The sequence below is a fragment of the Bombus vancouverensis genome, chromosome 3, assembly GCF_051014615.1.
Source record: "Bombus vancouverensis nearcticus chromosome 3, iyBomVanc1_principal, whole genome shotgun sequence".
Lineage (NCBI taxonomy): Eukaryota > Metazoa > Arthropoda > Insecta > Hymenoptera > Apidae > Bombus > Bombus vancouverensis.
Genome location: NC_134913.1, coordinates 8,563,670 through 8,586,266, shown reverse-complemented (window position 1 = coordinate 8,586,266; position 22,597 = coordinate 8,563,670). Strand labels below are relative to the sequence as shown.

Below are 22,597 nucleotides of genomic sequence, written 5' to 3'. Positions count from 1 at the left end.
CGTATTCCATTCGATGGACTAACTTACAACGAAGAAAGAGGATTATGTCTGGCTGGAGGAGAAGAGTCCGAGAGAAAGAGGAGCAGCGAGGGTAGAAGGGGAAAAAAGAAAGAATCGTAAGGATACATTTCATTACGATTATGCGCGCAATGGATTGCTAATCGTAAGCGCCTCCAGACCGCGCCCCTACAGCAAACCCAGCACCGGACGCTATCACTTGCATAGAAACCTGTGAGGCTCGTTTTTCACACGTGGGAACGGAGAACTTTTCCACGCAAAATGCTCGAGGAAGGATTCGAGAGACTCTATTAGTATTATTAGCATGCACTATATGGTTCATTTTCTTTTTATTGCTTGATCTTTTCGTCCGAGGAATTTATTGTATATCTCCTTTTACATTTATGGACTTTTGTCGCTGATTTTATCAATGAATCTTGTTACCTTCCGTCTATGGTTAGCTTTCCGTGGCAAGAATTCAGCTATCGATACATATTGCTGGAAAATGAGTCGGTATTCCCAGATTACTCGCTCTTTATTACATTCAACGACGCTCTTATAGAGCTCGTAATATTACGTTGCGAGAAGCTGCGATAGCTTCGAATATTACATTTAATAAGCTGGTATCGGTTTCGCTCTCTATTACACGGAATATTACACGATGAAATTTTTTGACGGCCCGCCTTTTTTTTCTTTAACTTTCTTTCGAACGGTATGATCAACGGACGACGCACGACTTTGAATAAGATTTATCGGTTTGCGTAATCGAGGTCATCTTGCACAATAATTTATCAATTAATGATATTAATGAACTGACAAATTACAAGTTGTAGATCGTTGAACTTCTTAATCCCACTCAAGTATCTTACGAAACGAATAAGAGAAAGAGAGAACGAAGAAAAAAGAAATCGAAGAAAGAATGACAAGAAATTACCTACGACGCAGCAAATAAATGTCTGAATAAAATATTTATTTATAAAAAAGAACACAATCAAGACCAATTATAGCATCCTCATTTTCTCAATACATGTAATACTATTCAAACATTCTGTCAACCAAATACAAAAAAAAGAAGATAATGAAGAGCCGATGACGACAAAGTATTTAAAACACGGCAAATAAATGCCTTTATAAAACAATTTATGTACTCGCAAGAAGCGAGTGCCAGCATACCTAATCTTTCAAAACGATAATTTATAGGGAACATAACAAGATCTTTAAAAAGAAAGGCGAAACAAAGGGCGTGTTGGGTTGCTGTTGCCATCGGTGGCACCATCGAACCGTATCGGCGTTCGTTGCCCCGCGTGTTACACGATATGCCCGTGCAGAGAAGGGTGTGCGGCGTTTTACGAGATGCAAATATCGGGCAGTCGGACAGCCAGTCAACCGCACCATCAACTCGGCTACCGGTGAACTGTGCCGAGCGTGTCCCTCTTCATCTGTGACTTTGTAGAATGCGTCTGGGACACCCGTGGCGAACAGCCCCGCAAACCGCAGAGTTCCAAGTTACCTACTGCCTACGAGACGACCTGTCGATCCACAATTCGGATCGTTGGACAAAATATCGCCAACTACATGGTATATAAAGCGATGATTTTGGGTAACCGAGATATCTGGATACCCTGATACCCACGAAATATTCGACTAAAAGAAGCTTACTCGCACTATTATTCATGAGATATCCGAAGATATAAGATTGTAACGTGCAGCGTTTATATAGTAATCTTCAAAGCTAAGAGTAAAACAGGGCGAGACAGCTCAGGAACAGGAAAGATACTGCGTAATTTAATTTAAAGATTTTGGGTATCTGAGGAACCTAATTGCTCTGGTATCCATAAAACACTTGAATAAACGAAAAATGCTTGGCTTTATTTTAAGAGGCGTGCTTATGAAAGTGATGACAACTTCCATTACCTCAGATTATTGTAACTTTCCGATCCCAAGTGGACTTGGAAGATAATTTATTAACGGAAAGATATGTGTGCGACAAATTTGTAGATACGATCATATTGTATTAAGGGAAAACCGGTAGTTTTATTAGATTATAAGTCAATTAGATCTGAATTTCCTTCGCTAGCCTTTCTTTCAGCCACGAATAGCGATTGCTAACATATTGTACGTATTACGATCAAGCGTTTCACTGCTTCGTTTGTGACAATGCCGTTGTGACAATCGGTGATCTCAACGCCGCAAACCTGCACAGGCGAGATCCATCTCACGAGCGAACGGAACGCCGCGGCCACTATGGCCACCGCGCCCAGTAGCCTCCGTGAAACAGAAACGTAAACGGACAGGAGAGAAGAGGAGGGTTTCGAGGGACGCTACTTTTTCGCCTGGGAAACCGGTACTTCGAATTGCGAGCACGTAAATAATTAATGCGAATTGTAAGCGTGAGCAAGGCGCGCGACACGCAAGAACTTGATTACCGGCCAGGCGAATGCGGACCAGATTTTTGTTAACTTCGCGAGAATAACGAAATGGGTGTGTTCGAATACGATGGATCGTTAAACGAGCCTATGATAAGAGCTAAATGATTTTAATTATAAGTTGTTGAACTTAATGAAGTTTCTAACGATATGTCACATCTTCAAAAGGTATTTCGAGCTTGTATTTTATATCAATTTCGACCTATCTATACCTCAAACTATATACAATATAAAGGAAGTTATTTATATCTCTGACTGAAAATACCAAAGTAAACAGGTATAATTAAAGAAAGAAGATATTTACGGTTTCTTGCATGAATATTTTTTTAACACGGGCGAGTCAACAACTTTATAACTATATCGTTTAACACCTTATCATTTACGGCCAATTTTACTCGAACATGTTTCGAGCACCTATTTTAATGAGGCAACTTTTTCACTTTTCATTTCAATGTTTCGTGTCTCGTTTTAAAGCCACGCTTACCACGTATACGCTATGAGAAATTTCTCATACGTTGCCACTAACGCGCACCTTAAGGTATACCATTATCAGTTTTCGATGTTACAACCCGACAATTACACATACCAATGGAATTACCGTCTAATATGCAATTCCATGAATTCAAGAGCACGGCACGACTTCATACGGTGCTCATTTAATATTAACTGCCATAAAACAGGCTACTTTTCTTCTGTCAGCATTTTATGCATAACTAGCCAATAGTTAATGTTACTTAGGGATCCAGAACGCTTCTGCTTTTCTCATTTTTCAAGACGACTAATAAAGGCAGAAGAAAACGACGAGAATCTCTAAACAAGACCACAAATAAAAGCGAGAACACGGTCAAAGACCTCTTAATGCTGCTAAATATGTGCACCGTTCAAGACAGTTAGATGATCACCTAGCCAAATAATTTTATGATTGAGGAAGCTCTTCTACGTGTATTGTTAGGACGTTTCCTAATTTTGTAAATTTTGTAAATTTTCTTGGAATAAAAAAGTCCAAATCGATAGTAATCTAAAGTACAACACTTGGCCTTATTCTTTAAATATTTAATTTTTTAAGAAAATAACACAAGAATGGAATATTCAAAATGTATAAAATTAAAAGATTTAAAAGACATTTAATAATATTTCTCAAAACATAAATATTAAATTTTAATCTACGCCGTAACTCCCCTAAATTAATAGCGACTTATCGACAGCATTGGAACTTGGAATCTCTACGGTGCAATTAATAATGGACCGTATGGTGATCAAAGTTATACACAGTAAGCCCTTTGCTGAGCGGGAACTCTTCGTTATAGCTCTTCTGGGAGCCATTAAAACTATATTCACGTAACAAACGACGGTACACGGGTTAATATCACAGCCTAACGAGAACACATGATGTACATATATTTTCTTACATGAATTCAAACACGTAATATCGCGTAAATTTCATGGAATAAAAACAACGAAAAAAGAATGAAATAGTTCAAATATAAATCCTTTCTTTCGAAACGTACAATAGTCGGTTAAACGAGCCAATATTTCACGGAAATATGCTGAACAAACACAGCAAACCCGCAGTTAACTCTCCACCGTGTATTTATAGAAGAAAACATAACAGTTACCAAGTATGCAAAAACGTACTTCGGTGAAAACACGACAAAAAGTTACAAGTTGTTTCTTCGAATCATATTAGCTTACCGGTTATGCGTTTAAACAGAAATGAAACAGCGATAATTTCTCTTTTCTGTTTTAAATATATTTATATCCCCGTTCGTCTATTCAAAAGTTTATCGTACGAAGTATTATCTCGTATATGATCAACGAGATGCATTTCGCGTCTTTTACTTTTGAAGATACATATAGCTTTTTAAATTATTTTAAAAATGATAAATATTACGAATTATAAACAATAAAATCACTCACCCTATCTTATTGATCAGCTTTCCATGAACGTGAAGGTAGGATGTGACGAACCGTTTATTTACCTAAAACATGTAAGATTCACAATTTATATTAAAATACGATTTAATGGCATGATTTATTTAGAGATATATATCTAAAAATGTATTTAAAAATATGCTGCTGAAACTATACTATATTGTGTTCTATGATATAGATATTGTGTTCTACGATTAAAAAGAGAAGTAAGTTTGTTTATGCCATTTTACCTCAACGCTGCTTAATTGTGCCAATTCTTCTAAATCGCTATGAGATAATCTCGCTTCGTTGGCAGTGGCTGCAGTAGTTGTACGATGAACTCGTCTTCCACCAGGATGAATCCAAATTTCTCTTCTTAGTCCTCCACCAATATTGTTCGCTCCCTCTTTCTCTTTCATCCTGGCTCGTTCTTTCCACTCTCTCTCCTCTTTCCGTTTCCGTTCCGTCGATTCATACTATTAGAATACATTACAATTAAATCCTATACGTAGCTTGTTATGAAATTAAAGACAGCATAGGGCATAGCGTAAATGAGAGTTCATTGTCTTTATAGGAATCCTATCAATTATCCTATTACACCTAAATTCTCTCAAATACTAATGAAAGATACAAGCATCATATGTGTAAAGCGTAAAAGGCTCTTTAAATGTTTGTATCTTTCGATTGCACCTATTTAAAAAATATGCATGCTAGTATCATGTGCGAAATAGTGCTAGTAACTAACAGAAATGGTGCTCTTATTTATAAAAAATAATTCAGCAAAATGCAGCAGACTATACTCAAAAAATGTTCAAACTATATGTTTCTATTCTCCGTAAATACTACCGTCTCAAATCACTAATTACGCTATCAGTTATATTTAAGCATAGAATGATTTGCTTTCAAGTAATTATGATTGTGCGAAAAATATTGACTTTTATACATTGGACTATTAATAGTCGAAAGCGTGCGAGGAGGCATATGATGCGCAAAGAAAATTTATAAGAAAAATCCAATGCAAATAAAACAAAGGTATATTAAACGGTTCGAAAATAAAGAGGACTACTTCAAGCTTTAGTTAAGATAACCGGTACTTAGAGATATCACACCAAGTATCGAAATTTACTTACATAATGTAGATACTGGCAGCAAAACAAAATCAAAATATTATTAACGTTAGTATTAATACAAACATATAAGAAAGTACTTAAATTTTTGTCTTACCTTCTTCCTATTTTCATCAAAAAGTGCTATTAAACTCTCCCTTGCAGAATGGAAAGGATTAGATGCCATAAGAGATCGCATATAATAATACACAGCATCCAACTTTCGCCTCTAGAATCAAAATTCATATTTAATTTGTTTAATTTTATTTATTTCCTTTTTCATTCATTGTACACAAAGTGAAAATACGTACAGCATAATGTGCTAGTAATGCAAGCTGGTTGTAAGGTCTTCCATTCTTTGGATTAAGTTGTTGCGCTTTCAAATACCACCTAAAAGAGAATAAAATTTTGCATAAAATAATGTCATCTTTATAGGACGTAATAATAATGTGTCTATTTCCTACTTACTGCCGAGACTTTCCATAATTATTTGTTTCATTTGCCTGTTCTCTATATCTCGCCAAATCACCCAAAAATAGATATATTTTTTGCGCACTTACTAAGGCTAAACCTAAGATCCCAAGACCCTTAGGCAAAGTCGACGATGCAAGAAATGTATCCAATTTAAATTCGTATTTCGTTTCAAGAACAGTCAACAAACTCTCTAAATATACGGTACCATCGTCAATAATTTTTAACATAATTTTTTTATAATGTTCTCGACCTTCAGAACTTTCTTTAGGCATGCCTTTTCGCAGCATTTCGATCATATTATAAAAAAGTATTTTCCAAAAATGTTGTTCAACGTTCTCAGCTTGACAAAATTTGATATCAGTCTCGAGCAAAGTTTTTAAACTTTCTTGTAGAAAGTGTCGTATGTACAAAACCCTCTCCCAATTTGATGTAAAACCACCAGAACTTAGTATCCACTGCAATTCTAAATCTGCACGTTCTATATCCAAGAGTAAGTAAGGATTTTTAGCTACTCGAAAACTGTCAAATGAAGAATTATAAATTATTATTAGGATAATTATACTTATTTTTATTCATGATTTGCAATATATTTATTGATTTTACATACCTATCGGAGTAAGGATCATACCATGAAGGTCTTATATTTCCAAATTGGTCATTTGTCATGTATGGTGGTGGCACGCCATCCAAATGCGTTCCCTGGAAGTTATGATGAGTAGAGCTAATACCCCCATGGGATTGAAACACTGGTATACTTGAACCTTGAGATGTAGTTTCACTTTCTCTGAATGTAAAACATTCAATAAATCGATTAAGTCTATTGTAAAGAAATTAATTAACTTAATAAAGAATTAAGAAGTACAGAAATCTTTTTTTATATATTTATACCTTTGTACTGCTGCTCTACTACTAGGAGAGATAATAACGATTGGTTTATTAGGATTATTGGGATCAAATAACGTTCTTTGTTGTTGCACTCCTTGTTGCCTCGAAGTTTGATGATTAGGTGGAGATTGGCTAGTATCAGGTAACACTAAAACACCCGGTGGTTGAGAACTGGTATATCCAGTAGGTGATGTTTGATGTGCTGTCAAAGTATTTGCTAACGGGACAGAATGTGAAGAAACACTAGGTGTTTGTCGACCATCATCAGAATCACAAACTGACATTTTTCTACCTGTTCTCCAATTTTCATCTAGATATCGATCGGACGCTCTGAAAGTCATGTATCAATAAAATAATGATTTTAATTCCTAACTTAGACAACACCAAATATATGCTTTTTAAAACAATTTATATGAGGCTGGTCCAGAACGTAATACCTGTTTATGTATGAAAGCTATAAAAAACAATGGAATGTGCTTATAGAAGAATTTATTCATATGCTGGCATATGAAATTTCCATATGAAATTTCATGTTTAAATAACTAGTACTGTCTTTGTTTCATACGTTTAAAATGGCGATGCGAATTGAAAATCGCGCCAATGATGGACTGTCATACCTTTACACCTTTCGAATGCTGAAAACGTTCGTCCAAAAGAAATGTACCGCCAAATTACAATAGTTTCTGATTTAAAAAAAAAGACAAGCAAAATTGAAAGAGTTTTTGGGTGAATAAAACGCCTTGTAGGAAACACTGATTTAAAGAATGTGAAACACTAGTTATCTGAACTCGTGGCGGAAGTGTGTGACGGAGAGGCGGTGGTTGTATTGAAAAATAGCTAAGTATTATATAATACTAAAGTTATAAATGAAGAAAACATTTAAAAATGCATTTATATTGTTGTAATTTTAAAACGGATATTACTTTCTGGACGTTCCTCGCATATACATACCTATGTCGATGAAGGTCATCATAGTTTCGATTACCACCACGATAACTTCTATCTTTGCTAGATTCTCGACTACGTTGTATAATATTACGGTGTCTTTTGTGGTCATATCTCCTGCTACTGTTATTGTTTTTTTGATTATTGTTATAGTTATCATTTTCTCTATTTTGTTGATTATTTTGCCGATCACGACTATTAACACGAGCTTTATCTCTGCTATTACTCCTTAAAAAATATAAGAAAATAAATTTACTATAAAATAAATTCCTATTCTTAATATGTAAATTGTAAAGTATATAAATAATAGCTATAAATTTTGGCAATTCTTACCTCCCTCGATCTGCCGCATGTTTCTTCTTTTTTTTTTTACGTCGACTATGACTACTTGTTGTAGTTTCATTTCCTGACACATTAACATTTTCACGTAAACTCAATACAGATGAACTACGACTTGCACGCTCAGCTTCTAGCTTCTCACTTAGTTCAACGTCTTCACTCCAATCCTATGTATAATATATGTATCCAAATACGATTATATGTTTCTGCACAATGATAAATGTATTTAAAATGAAATACTTACAAATGGATGTTCAGCAGATATATTTAATGCAGTGTTGATAGATTCACCTTTTGATGAACTGACACCTGAATTTTGTTGACCATTCTTTTTTTCTTGTATTGTATTACGCTCAGATGTATTGCTACACCGTTGCCTTAAAGAAATCAAAACATAATTAATAAAGATATTAGAAAGATAAATATTTATTTATAAATAATCATTACGTTTGAGTGCGGTGAAAAGCTGGAGACGGAGATATTCCTCGACGATGACTCTCTGGCGATATTTGACGTTTGTTCACACTGGACATTGAAGTAACGGGTGATGCTGATGATGGCGGTGGTATTGTTGAACTATCTACTCGACTTAAACTTTCCATACTAGTATACATAGTACTATTACTGCCACGACGATCGTAAGATCTACTTTTAAAAGATACGAAAATTATATTAAATTGCTATCGTCCATACAATAAAATACAATGTTAAGAATATCACAAAATATAATACACATTTATAAATTATGTTTCTGCAGAAATATACCTTTGCATAAATTCTTGGCTTGGTGTATGAGATCTGGAACTTGGAGCTGAATACTGATCAGGTGTAACACACCTAAAAACGTTTGTTGAACTTTCTAAATCTTCTGGTCTAAGTCTACCTCTACCTCTAGCTCGTGGTGGTGCTGTATTAGCACCACCACGTATAGTTTGTGGAGGTAATGGACCAGATGGAGGTAAACTTTGCATCGTTTGTGAATGTTGCATTGCAGGTGGAAAATTATAGTTTGATGGTGCCTTTAAAAAGATAATTTATATTTAACAAAAAATTTAACACGGTTTAATCAAATTTTATAAGATAATATTAATTTTACCTGAAATGAAGCACTATTGCTATTCCATGTATCTTCAGATGGTGAGGAACTTGGTGGTAAGGGCAAACCATTATCCAAAAGGTATTTTTTCTGGAATCTAGGTGGTAAGTGTTCTATTTTTATATTTTTTGGCAAACTATCTTTAGTGCCACCCCATTTGCCTGATGGTGGTTTGCCTTGAAACTTTTCTGGATGTCCAGCAGGTTCTACGCTACGTGTATCTCTAGTACGATTGAAATCATTTAAGTGATTCGTTGTTGCAAAAAGAGGTTCTGAACACTAAACAAATAAATATTGTAAATTAGTTTTATAAAGGAATTCTTTGGACAATGTAAAATATCAACTTATTATTTCAGACCTGTCTAACTTCACGAGAACTATCTTTCCTATTTCCATAACCTCTGCTAGATAAAGGAGAATCAGATCGCCAACGCTCTTCATTTTCATTACCATGCCGAGTTCTTCGATTACCTGAATATTTTTTATCATGCTCATCTCGGTTTTTACTTCCACTTTCGCTATTTCTTCTACCATGACCACTTAACCGATTACGTTGACTATCACTTTTATGACTACGATTGGAATGAGAATCACGATCTTCACTATGCTCTCTCTCTTGATCCTGATCCCAACCTCCTTGATTGGGAGATCTAAGAGATAAGAATTATATTTTTATTCAACCCATTAATAATAAAACAAAATTATTTTCTATGGAATTCACCTATTTGTTACATCTTGTTCAGCCAATGCTTCTTTTACTTTTTTAGGTACATATAATAGCTGTTCTGGTTTCTTAGCTTTCCTTCTTGAATCTCCAGAATTACTATTTTGAGAAGAACCTTGTGCCTGTTCAATGCTTGTAATGCTTCTGTAATTAATATTTAGATCATTCAATTTTTCTGTTACATTTTCAACTTTAGATGATGGTGGATTATTTTGATTTTGGTTGGATTTATTGAGTTGTGACTGTTTTAAACGATGTTGGACGGAGCTGGATTTAGGTTTTTCCCGTGAAATATTTTCATTATCTAAATCATCTGTAGATCTTCCTGATTTTCGAAGAGGTCCACTTCCTGGCCTATATAAAGCTTGAGGTGCTCTATTTCCTCCACCTTTCATTCCTATTGACCTATCCTCTTCTAATTTTGAATTATCTGGAAATATAAAATTTCACATCTTCTAAGTAAAGTATGTATATCTTAATTATCTAATATATTATATTTATCTTTACATTATAATTTAGTTTAATTTGAAGTAGATACAAAATTAAAAATAATATGTTGAATAAATTAAATATAAATGAAATTGTGTTTGGAGTTATTAACTATTTATTAATATATATAGCATTATAATAAATGAAATTTAATAAATGATAATATGTTCATAATCAATGTTTAAACACTATCGCTGTTTAAGCTGAAAGATTAAACTTAAAGATATATCTAAAGAAAAAAACATACTAAAATTGCTAGATCTTACACGATAGCAATATATACTGAATATTATGAAAAAAAAAAATAATTCATATCACAAATTGAATAAGGAATAAATTACAATATTCCTGTTTATGAAAGCATTAATATTCCATATATAAGTTATATATTTCAGTCATAAATGATTGCTCTAAAATTTATTAAATTACGGTTGGAGGTATATGTATAATATATCTATAACTGTAATAGTCTTTTCCAATATTTTTAGCATATTAGATGACAGAAGTTCGTTCATATACGATAATTAAGTATTGCTATTAGTTAAATATAACAATTTGCTAAGTGCAATAACTAATAGTGATTGTTGACACTCTTGACAGTAACTGAAGTTATCAATTTACGAGAATTAGGAATAAAAGTTATATAATCCTTAACTGCTCAAGATAAATTTGCAATTTCTAGAAAAGTCTAATACAAATTATAATATATGCTAGATTTACTTCTTACACTGGTTAAATTTCACAACATATCACAGCATAATTCCCGCTGTATTTTTAGGTTAGCTTGTTTGGTGAGGTTAGCTCTGTAAATGCTCCCAATAGAATTGAAAAGGGGCATGTGTGTTTATTACGTACACACAAAATATAATCACGGGATTACAAATTAAGATATTTATATTATTCAGCGAAATAATTTTTTTCAAGGTACCTTGTAAAAATTCTCCCCACTTTTTGCGTCCTTTGTCGCGGTTCGCCATATTGAAGTACAATCACATCCAAATTTTTTAAAATCAGAATTTACTTCCAATCATGTATTCGGTTGATACAAAAGTTCTAGAATTAATTACTAATTAATTTTAATAAACAGTAAAAAATGTTAGCAGAAATAGATTTTACATACTACTTAATAAATTAATAAACTATTTTATTGTTTATTTAAATATTTTATTATTACTAAAAATAATTGTGAACAAATATATTATTTAATTGTAAAATATGATTTTACTTAAAAAAATGCAATAGTACAGTTTATATATTGCACATTAAAGTAATTTTTACAACTGTTTATTCAAACAGAATAAAACGATCTTCTTAAAATTTATCACACTCGACTAAAACATTTTCTATGATATTTGATAAGAACATAATAATAAAATAAATTAATATATTGCTTATAATAGTAACGTAATACCCATCCAATAACACTATAAATAATCATAAAAGATAAATCATATTTAACGATATATATACAAATATATATATTGTACGTATATGCATATATTTCAGTATTATACATATAAAACAATTTATTTCACATTCATAAAAAGTTAACTATAGATAACAGTAACAAAATTTCATTTTGGTATTAAATACATAAAATCAATTTTATAAAATTAAGATTAAACAAATACTCGGGATTAGAGATTTTAGCGTCATATTGAGTTATATATCTATTGTATTCTACAAAAATATTCTTATTGCGTATATTTTAAGGATTACTTGGTATTTACATTATATTTGTTGCCAATTATTATATGAACATAAAAGAGACTTCTGTAAAACGTAAAATATTGAGTTTTTCTTAGTAAAAAGTAATGATATAATAATATATAACCTTAATATATTTAACTGTATTTCAGTTTAGGGGACATAAAATTATTGTCTCTTTTTTGTATGTATTATAACAGTTTTTGACGCATAGAATCCGAAAATGCAAGTCTTAACATTAGGAATCTAGCGATTTGAAAGTTATGCATATGTAAAGTTTAGCGTTTTTAGCACAAAAGTTTAGCGTATTTTACACGTTACTTTGACACCATATTGGCTTCTATCCATGATTCGTCCAATGAGTGGAGTCGCTGACTGTAAACAAATGCACGTGGGTGGCGGGATTTTAAATTGTGAGTATTGGATTAGGTTTGGGCACATAGACTTTTATACATTTGGACAGGTTTGAGTTACGTTTTATTCTCCGGGCATCGCGCCATGAGGCGACCGATTACATTTGTATATACAAACCTATACAAACTGATATTCGGTGAAGTTCAATTCAATGCTCATCTGTACGGACCAATCACATGATGGATAGAAACAATATGGTATCATACTAACCTGTACAATACGCTAAAAATGCTCGGTTTTATATACACATAATTCCTGAACCGCTAAATTTCTAGAGTTAAGGCTAGCATTTTTTAATTCTCCACGGCGAAAAATATTAGATAACAAAAACAAGTCAACAATTTTATATTCCCTAAACCGAAGTTAAACTATATATTTCTTTCAAATACTTATTCTTATCGGTCAAATGTTTACTCCGCTTGCTATTATTAATCGTAGATTAACAACCGCTGCAAGATGCAAACGGCGAGTTGTTGTTACAGGAATGGGTATAGTATGTCCTCTGGGAATTGGTGTACAAAATGCTTGGCAAGCACTTATTAATTCTAAATCAGGTATCACCAAATTGACTAATCCGGAATATGACAAGCTACCTTGCAAAGTTGGTAAGTGTTTTATATATCTTTATGTGTTCTAAATAAATTTGTATAAATATTTCAAATTTTTACATTCTATAATAAATTTCTAACATATAGGGTGATTCATAAATACATATCCATACTTCAGGGAATGAATCTATACATTAAAGTAACTAAAAGACATCATATGAACACAAGTCTTATGTACTTTAGTTTTTGAGTTATGGATGATCAACGAAAATGTTCAAAGTCTGTCCTGTATCTCAATATATACATTGCAAGTCTTAATATTGTTGTATACACAATTGAAACGTATTTTGATCTGTGTAAAGTTTATAATTTTTCTTATTTCTACTTCTACAATACATGAATAATGAACTTGCAAGGACATAATATTGATTCTCTAAAATTCTATCTGATTCGAGACATGACAAGCTTCTGCAATATATACATTCAATGCTAAAGTAAGCAATTATGTAGAAATACATGTTTATATCATGTTTCTTATTTATTTTAATGTGTACATTCAACATCTAAAGTATGCATTTGTGAACTATCCTATATATAATACAATAATATTTTGATAGCTGCATTAGTACCTAAAGGAAATGGTCCTAATGAATTGGATATCGATTCATATTTTACAAAAAGTGAGTTACGTACAATGTGCCCAGCTACTCCTTATGCTTTGATAGCTACAGAAGAAGCATTGAATGATGCAAATTGGAAACCAAACAATGAAACTGATAAACGAGATACAGGAGTAGCAGTAGGAATTGGAATGATAGATTTAATTGATGTATGCACAACATATGAAGCCTTAAAAAAAGGATATAACAAAGTTAGTCCTTATTTTGTGCCAAGAATATTAACAAATATGGCTGCAGGACAAATTAGTATTAAATATGGTCTTCGTGGCCCGAATCATTCTGTGTCAACAGCATGTGCAACTGGAGCACATGCAATTGGTATTATAAGTTTGAACAAAGACCAAAAATATTTTCTGTTTACTATGATTATGTAATATAACTAATTTCTAGGTGATGCATTTCGTTTTATTCGTGGGGGAGAAACAAGTGTAATGATATGTGGTGGGGCAGAAGCATGCATCAGTCCTCTTGCTATAGCTGCTTTTTGTAGACTTCGAGCATTGAGTACTAACAAAAATGATTTTCCGTATGAAGCATCAAGGCCATTTGATAAAGATAGGGATGGATTTGTTATGGGAGAAGGTGCTGCGATACTAGTGTTGGAAGAATTAAATCATGCACTTGAAAGGAAAGCTAATATTTATGCGGAAGTGTTAGGGTATGGTTTATCTGGTGATGCAACACATTTGACTGCACCTAGTGAAGATGGTACAGGTGCTATATTAGCCATGGACAGAGCAGTCAAAGATGCTGGTATAGAAACTGTAGAAATAACTTTTATTAATGCACATGCAACTTCAACCCCTTTAGGTGATGGTATTGAACTGAAAGCTATAGAATCATTTATGGGACAACATAGTAAAAACGTAACTGTCTCTAGTACAAAAGGTGCACATGGTCATTTGTTAGGTGCAGCAGGAAACTTAGAAGCTGTTTTTACTATTCTGGCAATAAAAGAGAGTGTAATTCCACCAACATTAAATTTGCATAATTTGGATACAGAAACATCTTTAAATTTTGCTCCTAATATAAAGAAAAATTGGAATACAACCTCTAGACGCGTGGCATTAAAAAATGCTTTTGGTTTTGGTGGAACAAATGCATGCTTATGCTTTGCACAATATAATGAATAAGTTGATCATTAAACTAAAACTAGTTTGAAAAAAAGCATAATACACGACGTAATCTAAACTAGTCATTCCTCAATGTACATTAATTAATACATATATAGATGGTGGGGCATTTAGATAGAAACACTGAAATATTTCTGTTACTAGCAGTTGTCTGAAAAATCTCCAAAGCACAAAGTTATATTATTTAGAAAGGTACATACAATAGTAAATAAAATTTTTTCTGAAAATCATTTTTTTTTAATGAGATTTTAAGGTTATCATCTTTTTTAATAGAAGCATATACTTTTTAATATATTAAATATATCAATTCATCTCTTCATTCTCTATAAAAATATATTATCCTATTTATGTCAAAAGCTATTACTTTAGTTTAGTTTTAGTTTTAACCTTAATTTTGTCAAATGTATAAAAGATAAAGATAATGTAAACACGAGAATACCACTTCGTTTCTTCCCTTGTCTTTCATATATTATAATTGACAAAATTAAAGTTAAAACTAGAACTAAACAATAGTTAGTTTATACATAAACATAAATACCTTTTACCTTTTTATAAGAAATACCGAGATGAATTGATTAATCTATTAAAATAGATGGTCCCAATAAAACAGACGACGATGATATTGAAATCTCATAAAAGAATGACTTCCAGGAAAAATTTTATCTACCATTACTAAGCAGTATAATTTTTAACTCTTGAATTTTTTCATATGACCATTAATAATGAAGATATTTCTGTGTTCCCATTTAAATGCTCCATACGGCATAGGTCGCATCTGAAAAACGATATATATGCATAATTTTACTTTTTTATAAGAAAATACATTTGAGATTGGAGTTTAAATATATTTAATACTTTTATCTAATGTATAATATGAAACTCTTGTAATATATTATCTGAGAAGAAAGCAAAATATTTTATATTATTATAGAAAATTGTACAAAAAAGACATAACTTGAAATAATATAATACATAATGGAATACAATATTTATTTTGTATTAATATTTAATATTTCTTGGCCATTTTATTATTACAACATTTACATTCATTTTGCAAGGAAACAAATCCAAAAAAATAAAATCCTCTTAAAAGTACATAGTAATTTATACAATTATTTACTACGTGCAATTGATCATTATTCGCCATATTTTATGACCAATACATGTTCACAAAAATTATCATTTAATATTTAATCATACATACAAGCATGTAGAAATCAGTCTCTTAATTCTGATCACTGACAAATATTTGTGCATTAATGCGACAATTCATATGTATTTCTTTTAATCCAGTTTTCAGAATTAATATTTGACTATAAACTTTGCTTTCATTCATTTACAATTACATTTTTGATCTACAAATGTCTTTTAGTTTTATAAATTCAGCTACATAGAAAACAACAGAATTCAAGGCATAATTGTTTCTTGGTACCTCTAGTTTATTAGATGCAATTCTTTGCTTACAGATAAACCATACCATACGATGTTCGTACGATGTATATCTTCAACAATATCTTATTCACATAGGAAGTTTGACATCCAATGATAACAGTTATATGAAATACATCTATTGCACTCCTGTTTATCTACTGGCAGTAAATCAATATAAAAAAGAAAGATTGTATCCTATTAAGTAACTGTACCTAGTAGGAATTCTTAATTAGGAATGGTAAAGGGTTTGTGATGACTGCATAAAATAGCAAAACGTCTTCTCAGTGTTTGACGCAGTTCTTGTCGCTTTTCAAGGACTTGGCACATTCGAGATTTAAATTCCAATACTTCCTCAGCTGGAATATAACTTTCTTTTTCTTCGTCGCCTGATAAATAAGAATCCTAAAAAGAAACAAATCATATTGGAGATAAAAACAAAGTCCTAGATGAAGTTCTGAATTAGAACAAATTATGCACTTACTTCTAACATTTGTGTAAGTGTTAAACCCCCGCCCCTTTCCTTTAACAACGAGATACTAGAACTGGAATGAACAAGTTTTTCAGATGGTCTTATATCGTGACAGTCCCTCTCATGGTTACAACATCCATCGCTACAAGCTACTTCCGATCCTTCTGGAGTACTAGGAAGGGAAGAACTGCTAATATTATGCTCCGACGAATAACCACAATCTTGCGACGATTGTTCACTTGAAGAACGACTTTTCCTTTCTGAGATTGACAATTCGAAACGTTTCTTCATTTCTATCCACATATTACATCTCTTGCTTGGTTTTCCGATCCAAGCATCTACTATTCCTTTAGTCATTGAATCTTTATAATCTCCTAGATTATGCCAATGATCATTTTCAATCTTTTCCGAAAGATCCTGTACAATAAAAGATATTTAAATCTTATAACGCACGATAAACGATATTTAGAACATGTACTGACACATTAAATTATTACCTTACACGATTCACACGCATCAAATAATTCTTCTTCCGAAAGGTTTTTGACAGGTATATTACTTTTCTTTGTTTGATTTGCAGAAATTTTGGTCTTTAATTCAGAATGTTTTTTAATCGTATTTTTTTGCATATTTGATGATTTTTTGGGGAATGCTAATTGTGTTTGACTTTGTGATCGTGATATACCAGACTTCGATTTTTTTACACAGTCTGGGCATTTACATGTAGGTGGTCCCTTATTTTTTGGATCTAATACTTGTAACTGCAATAGACAAATAATGGTTATTAATAATAGATACATACACTTACAATTAAGTAAAGAAATATAATAATAGTCTATCTACCTTATGTTGATCTATGTTTTGCGTTGTGGGTTTTGAATCCCCACAAACACAAGGCGTATCGCTACTACCACTTTGCTTTTTGCTTGAACACTAATAATAATTAATTTATGTCAGAATATTAAATACATAAATTTGGGAAGTCTAAATTTACAGATAATAGCATACATCACATGTATTTTCTTTTTCTTCTATCTCATATCGTCGTTCTTTCTTCTTTTTGCGTTTTAAACGTAACTTTTCTCGCCTCTGTTGTTTTGCTATTTCTTCTCTTGTTAATTCTTCATAGAGAAGTTCTAGTTGAGAAATACCTTGTTTGACTTCTACAGCCATCTGTGAAGAATCACATAATCATTTACAAGTAATTCTATTAATTCAGTAATATAAAGTTTCATTATCAATTATACTTGAAAATTCCTAGATAATGCATCTACTGCAACAGCAGCTAATACTTTGCATACAGTTTCCTCTTCTCTTAATCGTCTATGAATTCTATGCAAGCGTTCAGCAACACACATTGCTAGACATGTAAGTACTTCTTCTTGAGCAATTTCTAACGTTTTTGCATGTCGTTCCCTGTAATTTAAAGGTTACTTCACAATTGAATTACAAAATATAATTATGAATGACAATATCTTGCAGTTCTATACCTTCCCATCAATTCTGGCTGTATACGTCCCATAAGATTATCCATAAAATATGGATTTGTAGGTATATGTACATGTCTATCACGTATGCAACGTCTGATCCCATAATATAAAGAAGCAACATAGCCTTTTTCTTTCTCTGGTTCAGGCTCTGTTGTTAATAGAGAAAATGCCAGCAATACCTTCGTCCGACATTCGCCACAAAATCTATAATTGTAGATATGATACAAAAATTTTTGTAGACAATCATAAAAATTTATGAACTTACCGATGTTTACGTAAATACGTATCCAAAGTAGCCTCTAGGCTATTACTTTCAATCAATGAAAGTGCTAAACGACATGAATGATCCATGCAATCCCATACTTCTTTCCATGCACTTGGAGGAGGTCTCATACGCTGAATTTCTAATGAATGTAATACACATCTCCGTGATTTTTTATTTCTAGGTTGGCCTTCCACTAAACTGTTTAACCTAGTGCTATAGTAAATATTAGAATTATTGAATATCTCTAATATATTCAAGCAATATATATTCATATATATTGTATTACCTGTGTCCTTGCAACATTGTACAGAGCAACTGTGGTGATTCTAAAACATCATCTTTTATTGATAATAAACCTTCAGGTGTAATCACTAGTGGATCTAATGCTGGATGTCCTGATTTCATGAGGTCATAGAATAATCTCTCAACACTAAATGTATACAATACCAATTAATATAAAAAATTGACATATTCAATATGTATATTTTATTTAAATGTTTTATTATACCTTCTTCTGCAACCAACACATGGTACAGCTTGGCCTAAGATTGCAAGCATATCCTTGCATGTTACTTCAAATGAGGCCTTAATTTCTTCTTTTGTAAGCATATTAAGTTTTCTCGTAAATTCATCCAGTTCTTTACCACAAACTAATGGACTATCACAGATTGCTCCTAAACCATTTATATCCATAACCATCTACAGAAAATTAAATACTACATTATAAGATTAAATTTAATTTTATTCTTTCTTGAACATTAAAGTTAAATTATACTTATGAAAAAAAATATTCTTTTTATAATGTACTCTAATTATATATTTAATTTATAATATATTCTAAACATATAATTTATAATATAATAATATGTGTCTAGTTTCATAACATTGAACAACCAGCTTGTATTTACAGATAAAAACACAAAATTATTTACATACAAAAGTTTTATCTAATTATAAACATATCCAAACATGATCAGTCAGAAATCTTAGACAAAGAAAACAGAAAAAGTGTTTGAGTTTATAATTATTCACAACACTATATGTATGTATCTATATATATATCATTTTACATGGAAAATATAAACTTTATGTAATTATTAAACAATTAATAATTGTTTAGTGCAATTGGGTAATTTGTATAATTAGAAAAAAATTAAATTGAGTAATTAAAAAAATTACAATTAACAAATGAAATATTTATAGGATATTTTATTAAAATTATATATTTGTATTTATTTTAGTCTTTCCTATATATGAAATAAAAATATAGTATATCGTCAACATTTTTATCAATGAATTTATAATTCATATTTTCATGTTTATGTCCATTTGTTCAATGGTATTTAATCAAAGAATGAAAAAAACAAATCATTTTGACATTCTTTTTTTCAAAAAGAAAACAAATAACTTTAAAATCAACGCGTGTGTTCAAATAAAGATTGGAAATGATTACGAAAATTTCAATTTTATGAAGTGGCAGTAATCAGTAAATATTAAGCAGAACACTGATATCAAACATAACACACCGAATTAATTATGGTATAAGCATGCATTCATTGCCATGTTTAGGTTAAGTCAGAAATATCATGGGATGCCATTACGTAAGTCCTGTTGAACTTTAAGCTTTTAGTAACCACAAACTGTAATTAAGAAACAAATGATAGAAAAAGATTATATTCACCGTAAGATTCTCATCGACAATGAACGGCATTTGTCTTCGTGTCAAATCGACCGGGTCATCGTCCCGCCAAACGTCCACTAACTTCGCCATCACTGTTGAATTCTTCTATTAATAACAATTATCAATCCGACAATATTCAATCTTGAAGCCCGTTACGATATACGACCACGAATAATTGTAATCCACTGGCACAAGTATACCAGAAAAATAAGTAGACACTATCATACGTCTGCCATTTGCAACGAGTGGTTTCTCACTTCCGCCCTGCGTGCATTGTCCCGCTTCCCTCTCTGTGCGTCATCTTATCCTTATTCTAAAGAGATCGTATAGTAGAGATCATGTGCATTGGTCGCTCAAGGACATTTTCCGCTAGTACATTTAAGTAATCATAAATCATTCCTAACGTTTCTCCCATATACAATTCTTTTCTTGGGATGTTTAAGTAGATTTGGTTAAACGGTATGTTTAAATGTATCTGTCATCTTCACATAATTTTTGTGTTTATTCAGACAATAACATGGAATCTTCGTATTTTTTTATTAAAATTATCTGTCAATAGATATAATTCCTAATTTAATTGCATTTAATGATTTTATTTATCATTTTTTATCTAGTAATTTACAAGTTCGAAATACTAAGATACATATAGTTTATTAAATAAAAATATCAATATGATTAACAATATTTTGATTAAGCGTAATACCTTCTTAAAACAATTTAGTACACTTGTTTACCATATAGAAAAACAAACATTTATTTAAATACGCATCACTGTATACATACTTTCATAAAATGTAATAAAATATAATATGTACTAAATTATTAAAATAAAGATTATTTAATTCATCAAAGAAAAATTTATATAGCCCGCCGATTTATTTAAGGACATCTACCACTGATGCATCATAAGGCAGTAAGTACTAAATAAGAAGTTGTCCCAAAAATATGTTCACATATTCTGATATAGTACATCTCTTTATTCGTTTTTTTTCACAAAAAATTATGTAAAAAGTATGGCAGCAGATTATATTAGATTCAATAATTAAATACTTTTTATGTTTAGATTATGATCATTACCTCAAATTCATTTTAATATTTTATTACATGAAGGGAAACAAACATTTACGTTAATTTTTTAATTTCTCATTTTCTTCATTATTAAATTTTTTATTTACAGCGTGCATAGCATCTACATTCCAAACACTATTAATTTATTAACGAATCTGCTTAAAATTTTGTTAAAAGAATTATGTTACCTAAGTATGTTTGGTTATTACCATTATTTGCATCTATTTTATTATACTCAAATGATTATTTCAATGGCATCAAATTTAATTTCTTGGACAAATGGTTAAATATTATTAAAAGTGTGTACTCTAGTCTTAAAAAATCAAATATAAAGTTAAACAAAGATACAAATCAGAAAGTATTTACATCAACTGAGCTTAAGAAATATACAAATTTGAAAGATGGTTTATACATTTCAATACTAGGTCAAATTTTTGATGTCACAAAAGGTGCAAAACATTATGGTCCTGGTGCAACTTATCATATATTCACTGGTATAATCTTTTATAAGATTACATGTGTCAATGTATTTACAAATCACACACATATATATATGTATATGTATTTATGTATTTGCAGGTCGTGATGCATCTTTAGCATTTATTACTGGAGAATTTAATGATAAGGGCTTAACAGATGACATCTCCTCATTATCTATACACCAAGTTAAAGCACTGAATGATTGGGTCCAATTTTACAATAAAAACTATATTTATAAAGGTACCTAGAAACTAAGTGTTTATTTCACAATTATTTTATTATCTTACTCTTTTTAAATAGGAAAATTAAATGGTAGATATTATAATGAAGATGGTTCCCCGACTGAGGAATCTCATAATGTACAAAAAATATTAATAAATGCAAAGGAGAAACAATTTGAAGAAGCACATAAAAAGAAAATGTTTCCTCCATGTAACATAGAATGGAAGTCAGATTCTGGAACTGTAGTATGGTGTACTAAAAAGAGGTAGCTACAATGTGTAAAAATCTAGAATTTTATTGAAATCAATACTATCTTTTATTTCTAGTGGAGGAATAGAAAGAGATTGGATTGGTGTACCAAGAATGTTATTTGAATCTCCAAATTCTAAGGAATATAGATGTGCTTGCACAAAACTTGATAGTAAAGAATATGAAGAGACCAAAGGCATGTTGAGAGAATATTCTCAATGTCCAAAATCTTCAACAAAATGTGCCGTGAAAACAGAACACTAATAAAGAATAAAGACATATTATAAATTTTAATGTTGACATTTACAATTATATGTAAATATTTATTTAATTTGATTGTTTCTTACATCTATGAAACTATTCTTTCT

At 31.3% G+C, this 22,597-nt stretch overlaps 4 protein-coding genes across 10 annotated transcripts in view; 2 read left to right on the top strand and 2 right to left on the bottom strand.

Moving 5' to 3' along the window:
* The window catches only part of LOC117165896 (telomerase-binding protein EST1A), a 149,900-nt gene extending 138,530 nt beyond the window's left edge, over window positions 1-11,370 (bottom strand). Inside the window, exons 1-16 of one of the 2 annotated variants that reach the window (XM_033349376.2) lie at window positions 11,321-11,370; window positions 9,901-10,333; window positions 9,538-9,829; window positions 9,180-9,458; window positions 8,849-9,102; window positions 8,531-8,731; window positions 8,328-8,460; window positions 8,078-8,250; window positions 7,751-7,972; window positions 6,803-7,129; window positions 6,522-6,698; window positions 5,909-6,433; window positions 5,752-5,830; window positions 5,559-5,669; window positions 4,586-4,810; window positions 4,341-4,402 (exon numbers count right to left, since the gene is read on the bottom strand). In XM_033349376.2, coding sequence (XP_033205267.1) covers window positions 4,341-4,402; window positions 4,586-4,810; window positions 5,559-5,669; window positions 5,752-5,830; window positions 5,909-6,433; window positions 6,522-6,698; window positions 6,803-7,129; window positions 7,751-7,972; window positions 8,078-8,250; window positions 8,328-8,460; window positions 8,531-8,731; window positions 8,849-9,102; window positions 9,180-9,458; window positions 9,538-9,829; window positions 9,901-10,333; window positions 11,321-11,369 — 3,542 coding nt within the window. In that variant the 5' untranslated portion in view covers window position 11,370. The remainder of the gene's footprint in view (window positions 1-4,340; window positions 4,403-4,585; window positions 4,811-5,558; window positions 5,670-5,751; window positions 5,831-5,908; window positions 6,434-6,521; window positions 6,699-6,802; window positions 7,130-7,750; window positions 7,973-8,077; window positions 8,251-8,327; window positions 8,461-8,530; window positions 8,732-8,848; window positions 9,103-9,179; window positions 9,459-9,537; window positions 9,830-9,900; window positions 10,334-11,320) is intronic. The other variant, XM_033349378.2, reaches the window with a different exon arrangement.
* A 1,218-nt stretch (window positions 11,371-12,588) lies between these two features.
* LOC117165899 (3-oxoacyl-[acyl-carrier-protein] synthase, mitochondrial) lies at window positions 12,589-15,862 on the top strand. Of its 2 annotated transcripts, none has more exons than XM_033349385.2 (3): window positions 12,589-13,118; window positions 13,787-14,059; window positions 14,132-15,862. In XM_033349385.2, the coding sequence occupies exons 1-3, from the start codon at window positions 12,920-12,922 to the stop codon at window positions 14,872-14,874; spliced, it is 1,215 nt and encodes a 404-aa protein (XP_033205276.1). In that variant the 5' UTR covers window positions 12,589-12,919; the 3' UTR covers window positions 14,875-15,862. The 2 variants fall into 2 exon arrangements, with proteins under 2 accessions (XP_033205276.1, XP_033205274.1); XM_033349383.2 differs by having other exon boundaries at window positions 12,600-13,118; window positions 13,679-14,059.
* A 430-nt stretch (window positions 15,863-16,292) lies between these two features.
* LOC117165898 (gametogenetin-binding protein 2-like) lies at window positions 16,293-20,502 on the bottom strand. Of its 2 annotated transcripts, none has more exons than XM_033349379.2 (11): window positions 20,211-20,502; window positions 19,038-19,228; window positions 18,816-18,959; window positions 18,530-18,742; window positions 18,265-18,468; window positions 18,022-18,190; window positions 17,783-17,947; window positions 17,618-17,707; window positions 17,272-17,535; window positions 16,787-17,191; window positions 16,293-16,707 (listed from the first exon to the last, which is right to left on the bottom strand). In XM_033349379.2, the coding sequence occupies exons 1-11, from the start codon at window positions 20,298-20,300 to the stop codon at window positions 16,531-16,533; spliced, it is 2,112 nt and encodes a 703-aa protein (XP_033205270.1). In that variant the 5' UTR covers window positions 20,301-20,502; the 3' UTR covers window positions 16,293-16,530. The 2 variants fall into 2 exon arrangements, with proteins under 2 accessions (XP_033205270.1, XP_033205272.1); XM_033349381.2 differs by having other exon boundaries at window positions 19,038-19,203.
* Window positions 20,503-22,560, top strand: LOC117165900 (neuferricin). Of its 4 annotated transcripts, XM_076617420.1 has the most exons (7): window positions 20,507-20,669; window positions 21,077-21,123; window positions 21,388-21,577; window positions 21,704-21,772; window positions 21,858-21,998; window positions 22,059-22,245; window positions 22,307-22,560. In XM_076617420.1, exons 3-7 carry the CDS (start codon window positions 21,460-21,462, stop codon window positions 22,491-22,493), a joined length of 702 nt encoding a protein of 233 aa, XP_076473535.1. In that variant the 5' UTR covers window positions 20,507-20,669; window positions 21,077-21,123; window positions 21,388-21,459; the 3' UTR covers window positions 22,494-22,560. The 4 variants fall into 4 exon arrangements, with proteins under 4 accessions (XP_033205278.1, XP_076473534.1, XP_076473535.1 ...); XM_033349387.2 differs by having other exon boundaries at window positions 20,503-20,669; window positions 21,388-21,772; XM_076617419.1 differs by lacking the exon at window positions 21,077-21,123 and having other exon boundaries at window positions 20,503-20,669; window positions 21,388-21,772.
* Window positions 22,561-22,597: the final 37 nt, after the last annotated feature.